Source organism: Papilio machaon, chromosome 6 (genome assembly GCF_912999745.1).
Source record: "Papilio machaon chromosome 6, ilPapMach1.1, whole genome shotgun sequence".
Classification (NCBI taxonomy): Eukaryota; Metazoa; Arthropoda; class Insecta; order Lepidoptera; family Papilionidae; genus Papilio; species Papilio machaon.
The window spans coordinates 5538483-5559828 of NC_059991.1; the positions used below are offsets into that span (position 1 = coordinate 5538483).

General features: G+C 37.9%; 1 protein-coding gene across 1 annotated transcript; it reads right to left on the reverse strand.

The window, feature by feature from the left end:
- Positions 1-18194: 18194 nt before the first annotated feature.
- LOC123721093 lies at positions 18195-20366 on the reverse strand. Its single transcript, XM_045678420.1, has one exon. The coding sequence runs from the start codon at positions 20364-20366 to the stop codon at positions 18195-18197; it is 2172 nt and encodes a 723-aa protein (XP_045534376.1).
- Between the last annotated feature and the right edge of the window lie 980 nt (positions 20367-21346).

A 21346-nucleotide genomic window follows, 5' to 3' on the forward strand; every position in this document is an offset into this window, starting at 1 on the left:
CAAGATACGATAGCCGAAGGAAATCCGGCTCCTTCCGGAAAGGTCTGACGGCGAGTACCAGTGACTTATTTGAAAGTTATTTAACACAAAAAATACATAGCTTACCATCTAGATTGTAACATGACCAAAATTAATTAAAAAAACGTGGTTAAACCCGAAACAAACGAGCTTAGATGTATAAATATGGAAGAGGCGATAGAAGTGTGTCAGGAAGTCTATGGTCTCAGCCTACACATCTGGATTACAGGCGTGAGCTATGTATTTGGTATTGTTACATTAAAGTCAAATAAAAGTACTTCATACTGGCCGAAACGATAAATATATTTTATATATACGAATGAAAATCCTAATGATATTTTTAAAATAGTTTGTCTAAAATATAAGCTTTATCATTTGCATAAACGTAATGTACAGTAATTTGTAGTAGCGTGTAAAGCGTGTGCGATGCTTTTGTTTCGGTCAGTAATATTGGCAATGTTTCTGTGTGGCCGTTGCACCAGAAAGTTTTTGATTAATGACACAGAAATGTTGCAGACAAAGCGAAGCAAACAACCGAAAGCGACGCGCCATGTAAACACCACTACGCCGCACTATTCCGCACTATTGTTACAAACATAATTTGTAATATAAAGTATTACAACAGATTTACTTTCTTTAAAGTTAATTCCTTTAACGAAAGAAAGTAAAATGTTTCAATAATTATGGCATTCAAAAATAAAAACATAATAAAATAAATTTAATATCTTTAACATCGATGCAAAACGTTATGTATTTTCCATTTATATATTTACACTTTATATAATACCAGCGATTTTGATCATGTAAAGAGCATAAAGTTCGATTTGTCCGTTCAGTGGTCGCGCGAGATATTATGGCCGTATCGGGGCAGTGTAACGACAAACAGAATACACTGAAATCGTGACTTGCATAGCCAAATATTTGACATAAAATTATTTTCTGTTAAACAATTTGGTTAATATATTTTAAAAACTAAAAAGGTATTGTAAAACAATATTAAAAGATTTGTAATTTTAGAAACAATGATTACCTGTTATATTTAGCGCTATAGTTCCAATGGAACTGTTGAATAATAGTAGAATACGAATCTAAATTGAAATTCAGTGTAGCGATTGTTAATGTTTTTGTTTAGTGGTCTACTCTATCTGTATTCTATACTTCGGGGCGACGTAAAGAAAAATTTTGTTTTATGTTGATAATTAAAGTGCATTCTGTTGAACAATTTATTTTTAATTTTGAATACCTCTTTAAGTGTGATCATATTTTGTGTATTCTTAACCCAATGTAACTAAACATAATCATTCAACTTGAGTTTAATTTAACATATCGAAGTTATTTTCGGATATATTTCATTCAATAAAAAAAAGTCAAAATAATCAGCTATTTCCCGAATAGAATCTGAGAATCGACAATTGCTGCCTTTAACAGTAGTATGGAAATAAAGAGTGGTCAAGAATAATTCATGGTTAATAAGGTTTGGTTACACATATTTTAAAGTCCGAAAGGTCTTTTAAAAGGAAATGTTAAAATTTTAGTAAGTACATAACATAACTAGAATAGCTCATAAACCAAACGCAAGAAAATGATGAGTAAATTTTAGCGTATGCAATCTTGCTTTCAAAATTGAGTGTTATCAGAACATATAATGATTCCATGTAAAATTTGTCTATATTAAATATATATCATAGTAATATATCTCTAAAGACTCGTTTTAATTAATGAATTTAATTATAGCTGTTTATTAATGCAGGCTGCATTTAACGTTGAAAAACGTCGACTATAAGATACAATATATCGCCAGAAGTTCCGACATTTCGAGAACTCGGAGTTGCGCCGAGTCGGAAGCGCTCAAGTTAAATCATACTGCACTTCGCACTTACCACTGTTTCCATTTACTTCTTCATTTTTTATTTTTAACTTTTTTAATTTACCCAACTTATATTTACCGTAGCGCATATTTTTGTGCATTAAACACTTGCATTTTGTTACTTATTTACAGATTTTATAAATTACAGCGCAATTTTAAAAAGATTGATAACAACATTAAGATTATAGTTGGTTATATGTGAGTCTCTTAGTTTATATTTAGGAAGATAAATCCGCACTAAGGTAAGGCTTTTGTAACCATCATTCGTCTCTTAGTACGGCAGTCTAGTTGTGCAATAGCCTTTATATCAATCTTGTGAGGGCTGTCATTTTAAAGTTTTAACGTTAATAACACAAAACGTTTTGAAAGTGAACATATCACGAAGAGATCATTCTTATTTTGTATTTCAGAGACTTGCGATGACATCTCGGACTCTTCTCATCTTTACAAATGCGACCACACTGCCTTCGCGACAACGGAAGCTTATATTTAAAAGTACGAGTAAAAACCAGATTTCCTTAATGGTACAAGGAGTTAAATAAAAAAACAGCTTTTTAAGTTTTCCTCGCCCAGTAAATTATGACGAGTGAAAATAAAACGAAAGCACATACTTCTGTATAAATAAACATTCTCGACTGACGACAACGAAGAAGAAAAAAAATTGTGCCACTCTCTCTTCCAGAAATTTATTTAAAAAATATTTTTACTCATAATTATTATGTAATTTTATTTAAGTAGACAACTCTGCACTTATTTGAATTATGTACTTTCATGTTCTTTTTCAGCACTTATCTTTTGACCTGCTATCATTTGACACTTGAATTGAAACGAAGCTTATAAGAGAAGCTATAACATATAAAAAAAATGAATTAAAACATAAGTTAAATACATTTATTTAAATGTAAACCAATGAAATACCGTCAACCGATGAAACTAGCTGTCCCGCGACTCTGTCCGCGCGGAATTAAAAAAACACCTAATTAGTAGCCTACTTAGGCTACTTACAACCAGTGGCCACTTGCTCGTTTGCCAACTTGAATAAAATAAATATATGAAAATAAAATAAATTTAATTAAATAGTTACATTAAATATACAATTTACAGTATTCATATTTCAGACTGTTTTTTTTCCGACGAATTACTGCTTTACCAATTTTACATCAAACAAATATTAATACTTATCAAGTTAATTGAAAGGCAAATAAATATTATAGTTATTTTAATATAATTAGACAATACTTCATTACAACTAAAACGACACGTTTACATTTACAAAAAATAACAAAATGCAAGCATATAAACACTCGGAGAACATAAAGCTTAGACACCATATTTACTCACATGTTGGTATGTTTATGTGTGGATGGAGCGAAAGAAATGTGTCAGGGTCGTGCAAAATAGAAATCTTTGTAGTGCTTAAACTACTTCTAATGTGTCTATTCTTTTATGATTAAATTATGAATTTATTTATATTGGTTTATTTTGAATTGAGAGTAACAACCGAAAGCAATATTCAATCCTTCAGATTGATCCGACAATTATTTTAATTACTTTCTATAAAACCAAGCACTACTTAAAGTATAGATCATGATTTTCGATTGCTAAATCTTTTGATCGGTTAAATTTGAACTAAATGGGTTAAAACGTATATTAACAATACTGCGGATAAGCAAAGATGGTTCAAAGTCCAATTTTTGTTCGGCCGTTTTTTTTTTCAAATAAAAAAAAAGTGAATTCTGTAATATGAAAATAATCTTTATTGCGTAATAAGTAGTGAAGTCTTGCTGTACTTCTTTTGTTATTTACTGTACTTGTAAGAAACTTTGTTAATATAACCTTACGTATAAAGCAAATCTGAAATGTAACTTCCTGCAACGCGAGAACTCGCTAAGCTTATTTTTGCAAAATAAAACCTTATGAATTTAATAACTTTTATAAAGTATTTCATTTCTCTTTTTGGATCGTATTTATATAAAATATCTATCTTAGTAACTTTATTCTTATTTTTTACATTTATTTAATTATAGATTTTTGGTAATATTTATATTAATACTCGTTAACACTTACAAATAACCTGATATAAATGTCAGTGTTTGGTGTGTCAAACGAAATTAAATAATTTGTTATAGTTTTTATATTTAATATTCATTTAGACTTTTATATTCACAACTTCGATATTAAATATTTTAATATATAATATTAAAATATTTAATGCAGACCACATATTTTTAAACCTATTATTTACATTTAATTCTTGTAATCATAGTTCACTATTTTTTATTACTTGTTGATATAACTTAATTGAAGCATTTATTATTAATATCTTGAAAGGAAGCCGCTTTGTCAAAACCCTTGTAATTTGCAAGCTTAAATCTCTTCAAACATTCGGCAAATATAATTAAATTGCCTTCTGAGTTTATAATCAAGCGAAATTAAATAGTGGCTATACTAAAGGAAATTATAATAATGTTATTATTTGGGGTTATTTGTGGTGTGAATCAATTTAATAAGTTAAAAAATAGTACTTAAGTGTAGAGGCATATAGCTAGACGCAGGAGTACAAAAACTGACGTAGGTAGCCACCAAACTATGGTAGACTAACCTTTTATGATAATGTTAGTATACACATTATTATGTAGTTATAAATTCTTTATAAACCCATATTCTATTAACCTGCTGTGACTTCGACTTTGTTTTCTCACATTAATATGAAATTACGACCAATGAAAACACAAACAAACGCTGACCGATGAAAGATAAACATACCAAGTATTCGGGTCGCTGGAGTGTATTTTATTACGTCTTGCTGTATAATATGGCAAATAAAAACCCCAGATATAACAAAGAAAATATTTTATTAAACTTCATCGATATTGCAAGTACACTTAATAATACGCAAATATAATTAAAAAAACAATGTATCCGTTTTCATTTTAACAGCCAATTTAAAATGAAAAACATTACTTTGAATAAAATACACTGTTATTAAGAAATTACAGCATTTCACCAATTAAAATTTACATAAAATTAGATTTATTAATTTTGTTTTTGATATATTTATAACCTAAAATTTAATTTAATTTAGCAACGACAACATTATTAACAACAGTTAACAAAATAGAGCAAGAAAAATTTTAGACATAGAAAATATTCTACAAAAGAATTATGGGACTTTTAAGAATTGTTAGTATTGCCATTGAAAGTTATACAATAAGAGTTTCTTTTGTTTCGTTAGCGGAAGCTTTGTAGAAATTCAGCTTAGCTCAGTGAAACGTCCGCCGCAAACAAGCGAACGACGAAATGTTTGCACAGCGCCTGCCTGATAAGCGGAAACACAGAAGCAAATAAACAAAATATACCATTGTGTTTGTTCCTAAAAACTTTGTAAATACTAAAATATGTATCCATAAGACAATGTCGGCATATCAACTAAGATATTAACAGATACATAATAAATTCTACCTACACGTGTAGACATGATTGTAGACTCAAACGTTAATACACGTTGGAACAATTTCCTTCAGTATAAAAATGTTCTCGCACACGGTAGATTATATCAAAGAGTATATTAGTAACTTGGCTGAAAATAAAATTAACATTTGTTTATGTCAACGACAGAAATAAAAATGTTTATGAAGTTCTGAGCAATTATTTTCAGGGGGAAAGCACTAAGAATATGTTACGGTGGCCAAACTTAACAGATTAATTTTATTGTAATATCTTACGATATATAATAAACCTACTGGGAGTCTAAAATCAGAAAATAACGAAAATTTCTTTTGTTTTATAAATCAAAATTTGTTATGTTATCAATAATCAAAAACCTTTAATTAAAACCGTAAAGTCTGTTAGATTCGAATCTTTACTTATTACACAACTTTCAAACATAACTAACGAACGTGAAAGAACAAGCCGAAGAGAAATTCGAAAATTTTGCTTTAGGTAGATACAACTTTTCATTTACCACTGCAGCAGAATAATAAAGTAAAAAGACTTCGGGAACAACAAATTTTAGTTTCGATTGTTGATTAATAGATTTTTTCACAAACTATTTTATAGTTTTTGTAAATGATTTACTAATATCTTCCGTTTTGCGTTTTTTATTTGCTCCGTATAATTAACATCGATCTTCTCATTAATTGCATACCAAAGAGTTGTTCAAACCGTAATTAATAAGACCATTCTATGTCAATTTCAAACGTAATAGATATTGATTAGTTTAACGTAGGAACTCCACGCAAGAAGTACTGGATTACAAATGTTGTTTTAATCAAAATGAATAGAACAATTATTGGATTAAATCTTACTTCTTACTAATATTATCAACGCTAATGTTTTGATATATGAATGGATGGATGTTTGAAAGAAGGTATTTTCAGAACGGCTCAACGGATCTCGATGAAATTTGGCATAGAAGCAGATTATAGTCTGGAAGAACATAAAGGCTACTTAGTTTTTTAATTCCGCGCAGATAGAGTCGCGGGCGACAGCTATTTATTTAATATAATCTTTTACTTGATTCTTTCAACTAATATATCAAAAGTTAAAACTATTACATATTTAGACTTATATATATGGATATAACAAATTGGTTACAAAAGGTATAACAAAAGCTTCAAGAACTTACCTATCTATGATATCTCTCTGCCATCTTCATATATTTTATACTTACATGATATTGATATAGCCTAGGGATAAGCGAAACTATAAGTGATAAACCCCAGTAGGTAGGTACGCAGAATATTTGAAAATAGGTATTTTGGAATTTCTCTGTTGAAAATCAAATCAAAGGACGTAAATCATTTGCGAAATTTAGAACAAAGTTAGCTGGTACCAAATCCCAGGAGTACTATTACATAACTTAGTTTTGTAACTTAAGTGTATGAATTACAGTCATAGATAAAGGGGTAATTAAATGCTATCTTAAGTTCAAACTAACCGCTTACAAAATGTACAATTATTAATGTATGCCACTTTATTTTAGAAAGATTTAATTGCGATAAATATATTCCAATGTTCACATTTTGTAACATGAAATTAAATCTTGGTTCCTAGATTATCACTTAGACTTTAATAAATGTTTAGTTATTTGTTACTATTTTGGAGAAGGTATAAAGCACTAAGTTTTTTTAATCACAAAAACAATTTTTAATAAAATTTTTAGACACAATTAGATGTGTATATAAATTCACACCATTTTTCTTTACAGACACACAACGAAATCAATACGAACAAAACTCTTATTTTGAATAGATTACGTTCGTAAACCATAAAGACTCACGAGCTTTGATGAAATTAAGATACCGGAATAGCCTGGCCGTAACAAATGATGACCAGATGAAAGATAGTTTCATACTTTCTAGACTTGGCTAAGCGAACTATCAAAACTATATAACGAAATTTCAACTTTCGACTTTAAATAATGAACAACCCCGTTGAAGACTGTACTTATATCTTGTACAGGTTTAACAACTTAACGAAATAATATACTTTGTCAAACAATGATATACATACCGCGTGCCGGAGGCTTGCTCGCTCGCTGATTTGCGTCCTTATGAAAAAAAAAATTTTTTTTCTTCAAATACAATTCATCAAAGTCATATATCCATATCATACACATCCCCAACAAGCTTGAGCCTATCCTACGTTGGTGTGACTGGGCCTTAGCCACTATTAAATATATTCCGATAATAAACGACATCGTTGCCGAAGTTATTTTTTTCATTAGACTTAACATAATAACAGGCAATAATCATATATTTTATGACACAGGCTGGGTTTTCCCACGAGCTTTATTACCTTAGGTCACCCAGCCCGTTAAAAAATCATAGACTATTGGGGAAGGAAATGGGATAGAGACATTTTAAGTGGTTATTTTTACACAAAAATTCGCGAATTCAAACAACAAGTTCATTGACAACAAACAACAAGTCGAAATCTTAACGATGAATGTAATTAAGCTAAATTATGTCTACATTCGTATAACACGATTTGTAATTCACTTTAACATGACGTTACTTACTTTCGCTTCTTGAGTAAATTTAATTTGCACCGTATTAGAATTGGAAAACAGATAAGGAGATTATTCAGTCCTCAAGTCGGAAATTGCTCTGCTGCATAAATTTTACTTCATCGTATCAGATGTAAATGATAAGTTGTTAAAGCTTGGTCTTTTGATGGAACGAAATTTAATCTGTATAAACTTGAGTGGCAACTCACGTTGCCGAAACACACGTAAAAAAACAATAAAAATAGTTCTTAAAAATACAATTACCTTAGGTTTTTCAATAAAAATGAGAGTTATATTTTTGTAAGAGTGCAGTAGAAATAAAGTAGAAAATTAATGAAAATATTAAAAATGTTTAAAAACATATCATGGGGATTTATATTATACAAAGCAAATGAAATATTGATCGAAAGCAACAATATTTCCATTTAAGTTCCAAATTAAATACATTTATATGACAATCAGCGTTGTTTCAGACCAACAAGATTTTAATTCATACATCAATATTATTAAAATGAATTACCATTATCATTAATGTTCCTTTGTTTTTATTTCGCAACAGCTTTTCTATGGAAATGTAAGATGTAAATATTTTAAATACTATGGTATATAACGTTAATGTAATAAAAACAATATGTACATACAACAAACATAAATTAAATGTAAATAATCCACAACTGTATAATTGGAAATTAACAATTTTTTTCAAACAATTGAAAATTCAATATTTTAATTTTTTTTTAATAAACGTACACATTATAGACAATTGTAAACTAACTAATTAACTCTGTATACAATAGTAGTCTATCAGTGATCAAAGGGCTTTCATCTGATAATAATACTGACGTAAGCCTTTAGATCATTACTAAGCCGTTCCAATCGCAGAACAGTGCACAATATAAGGGGATAATTTAACCATACTATTGCGTAAAATGATTTTTAAATTAGAATGCGTCTATAGAACGACAGTACGGTTTATTTTTGTTCCTTTATATAATATTTATCATAATTAACATGTACATACATATGCAATTAATTGGAATGTTTTATTATTAAATAAAATAAATATTTGATAAATAAATACGTTAATAATAATAATTTATTTTAAATTTACATTTCATAACCAGTATGGCAATAAAATAAAGCTTTTACCCGGTACGAATGTAAACAGTAGTTCATACAAATGAATTTACCATTTCGTAATTCTCTCGTGGATTTACTTTTCTCGTTTACGTTCGTTAGTTGGCATAAGGACTACATAATAACAATTTAAATTAATTAAATAAGGCACAAACCGCAATTATGTTCAATTTCTACAGCAATTCTGCTTTGTTTGTTGAATTTACAATCTTCCGCAACGTAAATTCTTTTAGTATTAAATAAATAATAACTTACCATACTCGTATATACCTACATGATAGTGAAGAATTAAGATCACGTGTATTTATTATAAATATGGAGGTCTAAATAAATGATCATTACCAATGAATCTTCAACCACGTATTATTACAAAGGTAGAGGAAGGCCGAAGAAACTATGGAAGGATTGTTTGAAAAAAGTTATGCGTGAGCACAGACATGACGGCTGATAGAGTTATATGAAAAAGTGGTAAATACTATGCTTACATTCCGTAGAGTAATGGGTTCAAATCCACAGTTAAAATCACCCCCAATCACAAATATTATTATTACATCTCACCATATTAAAACTGAATTATTTCATCGTATGTGTGAATTGTTGACGTCGTTAAGTGTAGTTATTTAATGTTTTGAGCGTCGCTTTGTTAAGTGAAACAAACTAGCATCCATTATGTATGAGCCGCAATTAATTATTCCTTAATTACTTAAAAGCTCGTTGCTCTTGTTTATAAAATATTAAAATAATATGATAATATTCTCCTTTGTATATTTTACATAATACGTCGTAGTATATCCTATTGTTTTATGTTATTTACTTTAAGATATTTAACACAAAAATATCGGGAGAAGAGCTGTGTTATAAACAAAACTTATACCTTTTTTATTTAAGTATAGTAAAAGATGTTAAAAAAAACATTTGGGTAATTTGTAAAATGTATTCTTTTTTACGTTTAATCATTTAAAGATAAGCAAACTCATCTACCGTGCCTCATGCTCTTACGAATTTAACCTTAATCTAACTATTAAGTTATACTTATATAACTTACTTCTATTTCCTTGAAAATGATATTCTTCAAAGAGATAGAGAGAGAGAGAGATAAAGTAAAATAGGAATCGTCAATAGCTGAAACTCCAATTTGGCATTTCGCGTTCCCGTTCGTTAGTCGGATTAAAAAATCCGATTGTCGGAATGAAATTTGAAAAAATTTGTCATACCAGAATTAAACAATTTTTTTACTGGCGGGAATATCGTCTGTATTCACGGCTGCGAAAGCGGCGGGTTTTTAACATCCTATAAATCACTAAAATGACTCACTGTTTGTTGTATATGTTATACATTTTACAAGTTATAAAGGTGGTATATTTATTTAATAAAGGCGAGTGGTTTCTCAAACGGAGCAACAGCACTAACAGATTATTTGTATTCAGCTCACGTTGCTTTTAGTGAATAGGATTGTTCTGTTTCTACTGTTGCTGGTGCCGCAGTGTGTGTCCCACTTAGTCGTACACATTTATTTTATTTAAGCTCAAAAATCTTCTACTTTTTTTAAAAGGCGAAAAATTATTTAAAAACGCGGAAGTTGTATATCTATATCAATATTGACAGTTAAATAAATTTATACAATATGAATTAAAACAAATGAATAAAGGACAAAAATTCTGAGAAAGTAATAATACAGTTACATCTTAATTTATGATCGGAGAAAAAATCTTGATAAGATTTATCTGTAATATTTACATTTTAAAGCTAATGTAAGATTTATTCAGCCTATTGAGAACAGAAGTTAATGCTACGTAACTTAATATTGTAAGCACACGCATTGAATGTCGATCACACAAATGTATTGTGAAAAACGGTAAAGTGAAATTTTCTTTACCCCGGTTACAGCAATCAGGTCACGAACTTTCACGACTAAGTATATTGTGAATACAAATGTTGGTAAATTGAAATATTATTCACATAAATATGTTTTGGTTTATTAATTTACGTAAGGGTTAACATCAGAAATTTAGATGTATCTAATATTTAGAATATGTGTAAAATAGTTTAGACACATATTAGAGAATACATGAAGATTAATAGATAGAATACACAATCTCGTTCAAGAAACAAGTGAAAGCTCTTACACACCTAAACAATTTCCAAAATAAATAAATAGTTAACACGATAATATGAATAGAGGTATTGTTGCAATGTCAGAATACCACAGAAGTACAAAATACTTGGCACGATTTCTACTTGCAACAAATGTTTGCTCATTGCACGTGTGTTTATTCTGAGTGTAGGTAAACTTCGTCTTGATTTCAGTTGGTACCGTTTCTTGCGACACATGAATGAGCAATAGCGCTCACGTTGCGTTTACTAAGGATCACTAACACAACTTTATAAAGCAATATGTAAGGGATTTAATATAATATTAATTCTGAGTTCAACCACAGACTAGAAATTCTCTGGCTTATCTGAACTACGTAATTTACATTAGTTCGCGCGGAATTAAAAAAAAAAATAAGTAACCTGTGTTCATCCAGACTATGTTCTACATCTATCCTAAATTACATCGAGATTCGTTGAGCCGTTCTGGAGATACCTTCAAACAACATCCATTCATCCATCCATTTAAAATTTTGCATTCATAAAATTATTAAGATTCGTAGTTGTGTATGTGCCCTAAGATGCCAGAATCCTCTTCTATTGCACTCGAGATTGGCCACGGAGGGATTTTAGTGTGTCAAATTCCAATATACCCTTTATTCTCCCCATACCAAAAAAATTAAAGATATGTGCGATAGCTTACTTAAAATTATTTGCTACAGGACACAATTAAACAATACAACATTAATAACTTTCAAAACCGACTAACGAACTCGGTAAAAAACGTGAATGTGTTCCAAATGCAAAATCATAAAACCGACGCAGGTTTCATTTCACTACTTCATTGGATTTAAATGTAAATGAAACAAAAATAACAATAAATTTAACTATAAATCGGAAAGAAAACATACATTATAAATAATGTCAATCTTTGTTTAGTTTATATTAATATTATATTTAACTAGCAACCCGCGATGGTTCACTCGGGAAAACAAACAAAAAAAATCGTAAGTAAAGTTAACGTCTGATTCAATACATTTTTTACTGATACAAGATTTTAACATTAATTCAATTACATTTAAATTTAATGTAAACAATTTTTTTTCTCTTTTTCTACTTATATTCGTTTTAATGTTTGAAACGTGAAGTCTTGGTTTCAAACATATTGGATTAACTAAATAAATACAGCTTTAGAATTCAAATATTTGTGACAGAATACGACGTAGACATCTACGTCACTAAGGTGTTACACACCTACGCCGCTACGCTGCAATACTTTTGCTAGGCTGGTGCTACGAGGGTTGTTGTAAAAGTTCAGGCGAATTTAATTGACTAGTCGTGTTTAAGTTTATCAACTTAAATACATCGAAGAAAACGCTTAGTGTATAGTCGTAGTTATTTGTATTTACTTCATTTGGGTACTTATTTTAAACTAATTTAAGAAATAATTTAGATTCTCTGACATAGTTACTTCTGAACATGTTTATATTTTGTTAGATGTAAATAAAATAAACAAAGATGAACTCGTGTAACTCTTAAAAACATTTGGCACTGCCCTCACTAGCAACCATTTCACTTTTTTATTTGCCCGACGTTTCCGCCGCCCCGTAATGAATTAAAGCTTTTTCACGGCAAAAAGTCCAAATACACACTAGATTTACAAATTATACAAATTTACCATTTTATTTTTACATCACTCGTCCTAGTTACTTGATATTTTGTAACATAGAATTATATTTTCATTTTCGGAACATTTGTTGTATGTAGTTAACAAGGCTCGCTTTTCACCAAACTAATGAGGCATCAAATATATTATAATTTAAATATACTTGTATGTATTTGAATAAAGGAAAATAATATCAAGCACTTTTGAATTGTACAATAGAAATAACCTTATAGCCCTGAAACTTCACAGTTTCAAGTAATTGAGATGTTACAGACTATCGAAAACACTTAAACTGAACCCGCTGGTAGAAAAAGTACCGAGACGAAACGCTTTGTGATTTAAAATAATTTGAATCTAAAAATGTTTACTTGTTGAGGTTGAGTTTCTTATTAAACTATTTAGTGTTAGTAAAAATTCATTAAGCTATTAAACTTAATGTAGTAAAGATAAATAAGTTCATTTTTATAACCTTAATCTCAACAGAGTTGGTGCTACAGCAGTTTTAGTCATTTGAATTCAACATACATCGGTCATAAACGATGTCTAACCCGTAATTGTAAAAACCATTACCTCGAATCAGACATCTGTCTCACAGATTGTCAGTCTCTGTAAGATCTTTTCACCTTGCACACAATCTTAAAGCCTACTACAGACGTTCAATTTTAACTGAAGGTGTGTATGTAAAACTTTAACAGTATAGTTCAATTGACTGCCTATCGTGCGAACTGATGCCCAACTTTTCAAAGATTAATTCTCTCACTTAAAGTAAAACAAATGAAATCTCCTATTAAATGAATTCCTTTCAACTGCTCGTAGCTGAACTAAAAGTTTTGTAAAGTTTGGAAATCAAAACTCAAAAACTTTAATCACCTGAAAGTTTAACGAAAGCCGTTAGTCAAATCATTGGGGAAGTATTACGGAGATCCGCTCCAGATTTACGACCAATAAAGTATCATTCAACTTAATGTATTTTATTAAGACCTGTATTAAGTGTTTAATTCCTTCTGTACTTAATACGGAAATAATATAAAACTTTCTTTTATACGCAATTGTTAAAAATATTCGATAACTTTACTTAAGCCTGACTAAATAATCAGTTAATATTCTTAAGGTAGAAACTAGGCTTTTCTACCTAAGGTTTATTTGAAATTAATATACGTAATCCGACAGCATTTATGATGTTTATGACATGACTACGATCTACGAAGATTACGTCGATTTCCGAGTGTGTCGTATTAACGTAGAAACTGTTGTTATCCGAATGAAATATGATCTAAGTTAAAATTAATAAATAGAGGAAAATTGAACATTATCGAAAGATCTATAAATTTAGTTGTTGGAAGTTAAAAAATACATTTAAAAGGACAATAAGTAAGAAGGCAATGAAACAAGCTAAGGAACCAAATTGAATTTTATGTGGTTTTTATCTTTTAAAACGTTACCTGCTTATTAATTCTTTTGCGAAGCAAATTTAATTTGGTTCAGAGGAAGAGAGGACAAGTGAAGAACATAAAGTTTTAGTAGATTATTTACTAGCCACGGTTTCTTAGGACTGCAATAAATTTTCCTTTAAGCCTGTTACTAAAAACCAAGTTGAAATCTATATAATATATAAAAGAAAGTCGTGTTAGTTACACTATTTATAACTCGAGAACGGTTGAATCTATTTGACTGAAAATTGGTGGGCAGGTAGCTTAGAACCTTTTTTTTTTTTTTTTTTTTTTTTTTTTTTTCAGAGGGGAATGCTTTATGCATACTCCGCGCCCCGGGGGAGGCGCGGTAGTTATGTGGGATTCTCTTCCAGATGGGAAGCATACCCACTAAACCCCTCTGTTCCTCCAACGCATGATGGAGGGGCTGCGGGCACGCTTTCGCTTTCGTCCGCAACCCCGCCTGCGCCAGCTGCCGAGGCAGCTCCCACTACAGGGGAGGTCGATCCCTAGCCACAGGTGACGGATCCCCCCGTATCCGGCACCCTAAGGCTGTTGAGGGGGGAGGCGGGGGCGGCGACATATTGCCGCCCTTGCCTCCCCACTCTTCTACGTGGAGCGGGGGAACCAGGGGATTTTCCCCGTGCTCCCGCTCCCTTGCCCCCCTCTACGAAATAACAACTCGCAGAGGAAAGCAACCGCTCGCCGTGACCTCTCACTTCCCAACATGGCGTCTATAACGCCGGAAGCGAGAGGTCACCGCCTGTCGCCACCATCATTATTGCGGCGCTCCTGGGCCTAGGCTATTGTGGGGGGGGGCGAGGGCGGCAATATATTGCCGCCTTCGCCTTCCCATTCTTCTACGTCGGAGCGGGGGCGCCAGAGGATTTTCCTCGCGCTCCCGCTCCCTTGCCTCCTTCTGAGAAATAACAATTTCGCAAAAGGAGGCAACCGCTTCCCATGACCTCTCACTTCCCAACATGGCGTCTATAACACCGGGAAGCGAGAGGTCACCGCCAATATCCGCTACCAGGGTGCGGCGCTCGTTGGACCAGGCTGTGCACACCTCTAGGGTGTGCTGCGCCGTGTCCTCTTCAGCGCCACACCCATGGCACGACGCTGTCTCTTCCCTCCCAATCCGCCACAGGTACCGTCCGAAACATCCATGACCGGACAGCACCTGTGTGATCCGGAAGGTGAGGGATCCGTACTTTCGTACGCTCCATTGATGGAGCCGTGGGCGTATGGCCTGTATTGTGCGGACGCCATGTTCAGCGCCAGCCAGGCCATCCACCCAGAGCTCCATCGTTTTTAGCCTTCTGATCTCTCGAGCACGGGCGAACTCCTCCGGGGCGGGCAAATCGCCCCGGGCTCTCTGCTCAACCCGCGCTCGGTATGCGTCTGCCAGCACTCCCGCCTCTATCTCCCATGGGGGAGTGCTGGCTAACACGCAGGCCGCAGCGTGACCCACCGTGCGGTAGGCCCGGCAGGCGCGTATGGCGATTATACGCTGCGGCTTGCGGAGGAGGGCTCGGTTAGTTGCGTCCAAGGCCTCTGCCCAAATGGGCGCGCCATATAGGGCCATGCTCCGGAGGACCATAGAGTACACCCTTCTGCAGGGTGTATCCGGTCCTCCCAGATTTGGGAGGATCCTCGACAAGGCCGCCGCTGCGCCAACAAGGCGGGGGGTCAGCGTTCTGAAATGTTCATTGAAACGCCAACCCCCGTCGAGTATGAGGCCCAGATATTTCATCCGGGCTCTCACCCCGACCACGGCTCCATCGAGCTGAAGGGCGGCCCCCGTCGGCACTCTCCACCTTGGCCCTTTAAAACAAAGGGCCTCAGTTTTACTGAGTGCCACTTGGAGGCCCAGCGCCCTGATCCTCCGGATTATTAGTGTGGCCCCAGCCTCCGCCCTCCTCTTTAGCCTCGCAAAGGTGGTGTCCCGGATGGCCACTAGTGTGTCATCTGCGTAACAGATGACCGCCATCCGGGGCAGCACCTCACCGCGGATGGCCCAGTCGAAGCCGATGTTCCATAACAGGGGTCCTAGTACAGACCCCTGGGGAACACCGCAGGCCATCCGCCGCTCTTTCTTTATTTTACCCCTCCCCATGTAGGACACTACCCGCTCTTGCAGGTAGTGCCCTATAATCCTTCTGAGGTAGAGGGGCACTCCGTGATAACGGAGTGCCTCCTCGATTACCCCGAAGGGGAGAGAGCCGAAGGCATTGGCGATATCTAACGATACCGCCATGGCCCCCTCCCTCCTCCCGGCTGCACCCTCTGAGAACCTTTTCAGTGCGGTCAAAGCGTCCAGAGTGGATCGCCCCGACCGGAACCCGAACTGGTTCTCAGAGAGTTGCGGCCCCTCCGTTGCCAGATGCTGGATGATGCGGGAAGCCAACACTCTCTCGAGTAGCTTCCCAACCTCATCCAGCATCACTAGCGGTCGGTGCCCGGAAGGAGAATCTGCTGGGCGATTTTCCTTCCTTAATAGCACTAACCGCCCTTCCTTCCACACCCCGGGGAAGCGACCCACCGCCAAACAATCGTTAAATAGGCGGCGAAGTCGCTCCCCAAGGTGCTTCAAAGCAATAGGGAGTATCTTTCCCGGCACCCCATCTGGTCCCGGAGCCTTCCGGGACCTCCTGAGCCGGCTGACCGCCCTATCGATCTCCACTTCCGTAATCGGAGGAGCTTCAAGGACGGCTACCTCGTCCTCCCGATCGTTGAAAGGAGCCATGCGCGGCGGTTCGAAAGGAGGGCTGTCTGGAAACAGTCCCTCAACCACCGCGCTGAGGACAGCCGGCTCCATGTCTTCCGTGGCAGGCGCCACCTTTAATTTTGCTCGTACCATGCGGTACGGGCGCCCCCACGGATCCGCATCGAGGGTCGCCAAGAACTCCGCATAGGCAGCGTGCTTGGCGGCCCCGATAGCAGAGACGAACGCCTTTCTGGCAGAGCAGAGCTCTGCCTGAAGGCGCTCAAGTTCGCCAGCTACCCGGTGCTGACGTCTACGACACCGGGTGAAGGCACGCCGGGCAGCGTTACTGGCAGCGCGTAGGACTGCAAGGTCCTGCGACCACCAGTATACGCCTGCCCGGGACGCAGAGCGTCGCGCCCTGGGCATCCCGGCGTCACAGATGGCCGTCAGGTCCCGGCGGAACCTGACAGCCCTCTCTTCTACTCCCACGGTATGTGGAGGTTCTTCCGCCCATGCACGGACTATAGCGGCCTCTTCCGCGAGGTCCGCATCGAGGCGTGAGAGCTGCCACCTCGGGAAGCTCTCCACACCTTGCCCACCCGCCACACGGACTTGTGGTCTGTGGGGCGCGTTGGAGACCCTGAACCGAATGTACATGTGATCGGAAAGGGTCTCCACGTCCTCCAGGACACGCCAGCACGTTATGCGTGCGCCAATGGCAGGGGTGGCGAATGTGACATCTACCACGGAGCCCCCCTGCCCGCGCACGCACGTATAGGCATTGCCCTGGTTCTCCGGAACCAGGCCGATCACTGCAGCCCAGTCCCGAAGAAGCGCCCCTTTCATGTCAGTGATGGAGGACCCCCATGCTGCGCACTTGGCATTGAGGTCCCCCATCACGATGACCTGGGCCGGCGATGCTCTCTGCACCACCGGTTCCAGGTCATCCAGGAACCTCTCGAATTCCGAGAGGCTCCTGTTTGGAGAGAAGTAAACTCCTACGAGTATTATTTCTCCCCAATTTGCCGCCACGAAACCCGTGCCTCTATCCCTAAGGGATAGGCGATGCGGGCCTGTTGGCGACACCACAATACCTACCAAACCCTCTGTGTCCCCAACCCAATTTGGGTGAGGGGGAATCACGTAGGGTTCGGCCACGACCGCAACGGCAATTTTCCACTCTGCCAGAACCTGCATGAGCAGGTCCTGTGCGCGGGCAGAGTGGTTGGCGTTGGTCTGCAGAAATTCAATATGCAGGTGTCTAGACATTAAGACACCTGCATATCTTCCTCGGCCGCCTGTCGGTTCTGTGGCGGATTTTGGGGAGGCATAATCTTAGGGACCTTTCCCTTCACCGTAGGTGGTGCGCATTTAGCACCCCCCATCAGGTGACTATGCGGACGACCTGTCTTTGCACAAACTGTGCATTTCGCAGGGGCCTCGCACGTTGCAGCCTTGTGTCCCTCTTTGCCACAACGGAAGCAGAGTTGCCCATTTTCTACCTCCGTTTGACACTCTGAAGGACAGAGAGCCCGTGTATGGCCCAGTATCATACACTTATAACAGCGCAGAGGCTGGGCCTGCACTGCCGTGATAGTGGCCATGCTCCACCCAATAGCCATTTTACCCATAGCGACGACCGCCTTAGCAGCCGTCGCTGGGCATCTAACGATGGCCGAGCCACCGCCCCAGAAGCTGGGACGGATTTGGCCCACTTTGACCAAGGTGGGGGAGCAGCCCCCAGCCGTCGCCACCTTTTCCGCCAGCTCTTCGCGGCTGACCGAGTCGTCCAAACCGGTAAACCGAAGGTCGGCCAGTTTGGTTGGGCGGGTAATATCCGCCAAATCCCCAACGACTCTGGTCAACTCTGCGGCTAGGCGGTCGGCCGACTCATCTGGAGTCTCCCCTCCCACCTCCATCAGTTTAGAGCCGGTCATACTAGTTCGTATCTTGACCGACTCCAGACCAACATCTCTAAGCGAGATAGAGGCCCTAGCCTTAGATAGGACCTCCGCATACTTGGCCGCAACAATTTGGCCATCAGTTGTGGCTATGGTCGCCCCCTCCTTCAAAGTTATCATAATGGCCGCCGTCTTGGGGGCCACTATCTTGATAGGCTTTGGGGCGACCACGGCCCTTTTTTGGATTTCCACGGTTTGGGAGGTGGGCTGGGTCGGAGCCTTTCCCCTTGATTTACGGCCGACAACCTTCGACCATGGCGCTTCTTGAGGAATCTGGTCTTGTTGCACTGGTCCTGTTCCAGTTGAGGAGGCCATTTCTTCATTTCCACCTCTCTGTTTTCCCTTGGGGGGAGGAGGAGGCGGAGGGACAGTCGGCCTCGCCTTCGTCTTCGGGATCCTCTTGGGCCCTGGCTGAGCAGCCTTGGCTTGGGCTGGCTGATCGGCTGTTCCTTTCATAGCGCTGTTCGCCAAACCAGAACGGACTCTGTGGCGGGGCGGTGGTGGCTGTCGCTGATCGGCGATCAGGTGTGGTCGTATCACAGGCTCTGCAGGGAGACGCATCTCCAGGTCTTCGAGGCGGGCGTTGACCATTCCGCCCACCGATTGCAGAAGCTCGCGTCTCATTCCTTCCATGGCCTCCTTTATTATTTCTTCTACACCTGGTTGGACCCCAGCTGTGTTCCTCGATGCCACAGGTGTTCTGTTCTGTTCAGCATACGCTTCTTTAAAGGCTCGCAGTTCTCTGCGCATCAACTCTAGCTCTCTTGCGAGCCGAGCGTTGTCAGCACGGAGTCTGCGCTGCTCCTCTTCTGGTGTAATAGATCGTAGGCCCTCCACTGCGTCTATTACTTTCTGCGTGGCCTTATTAATCTGGCCAATCACTGTGCCTTTAAGGTGTCCACTCTTTTTAACTTCGCCCTGTATTTTTGCGACGTTCATCAGGGCCTCTGCAGCAAGGGCCTCCACTGTTACGGCAAGTGGGGCACTGCGGTCTTCGTCCTCGTAAAGCCCCTTGGTCGCTTGGACTGGGCTCGCTATCTTCCTGTAAGGTGCACGGTAGGTGGCATCAGAGTCATCATCCCCGCTCTCCTCCCCCTCAGCCAGATACTCCTTTGCTTCCTTTAGGAAGCTGTAGGCTCCTAAAGCTCGCTTACCGCGGCCTCGAGTTGACGTTGAGGCCACCTTGAGGGCTACCGCTGGGTCGGCCTGCTCATCAGGCGATATACTTAAGGGTCTCTTCTGGGAAGTCCCAGAGGGGAACCTAGGTATAAGTCCCGAGGTGGACGGCTCGCCCTTTTTGGTATTACTCCGCAAAATGCGAGTCGGCGCCTCCTTACCTCCGTTCTTATCCTGCGGCGAAACTTTCTCAGCAGTCGTGGCACCGAGTTGGCGCCTAGACACGCTCTCATCCTCAGACAGCGGCAGGTTCGCATTCAGATAGACGTTATCCTGTCCCTCATCCATCACAGTGTTGTCCATCGCGTGATCTTTTGATCACGGACGGAGAACACAATGAATGTACAATTAAACTAACACAATTATATACAGTCACAACACATATAGTCAAGATAAAGTAAAGCACAAACGAAAACACATTTAAATTTACAAACTAAACTAAATTAAAACGCATTAACATTATATTTACAAAATATCTACAAAGTTATAAAACCGTCCAATTTTCCAATAACACTAATTACGTAACAAAAAAGCCACGTGCGTCAAACAGTTTTTCGCTAATTACTTTTTTGTTTCGTCACCCTTCGAAACACCGAAAACACCAATAGCTTCGTCTCCTCGAGGCGCATCTCGCGACATATCACCCGTTAAAATCCGAACACTTTTTACCACTTTTGGGGATTTTAATCGCGGAGCTCCTCTAGAAACGATGCACACGGAACGACATCCGGCAGGCGACTAGGTAGCTTAGAACCTGGTTCTACCTTAGGACGGACATAGGATAATTTTTACAACGTTTTCTATTTTTTATTCCGCGCGGACGGAGTCGCGGGTAAAAGCTAGTACATTATACAATCCAAAATAGTATGGTGATTGATTTTCAGACGCTTAAACTTGACAAAACTATGTTTCTAGAATTCTTAGCGCACCTGCTCAAGTTTGTGTGCACATTTTTTCTTTAATTTACTTAAGTGACGAGACAATATTAAGTGAGAATTATAAATACTACTCGTGCTAGTGCCATTTAAAAATATATTCTTCAAAATAAAAATATGCTATCGGCATGTGATTAAATGAAGAAAAGACTTTAAAAATCTTTAGAAAGGACTTTAAATGAGTTAAGAACATCATAACAGATTTAGAAACAAGCAACATTAATTTATAACCTATCTACGATACGCCAGTATTGCTAACGTTATCACGTAAGCACCGAGTACTAAATGGCCACTAAAAAGGTAACTGCGACGTAAAAGCGTCGTTTATAACCCTAAATTTTCTAAAAC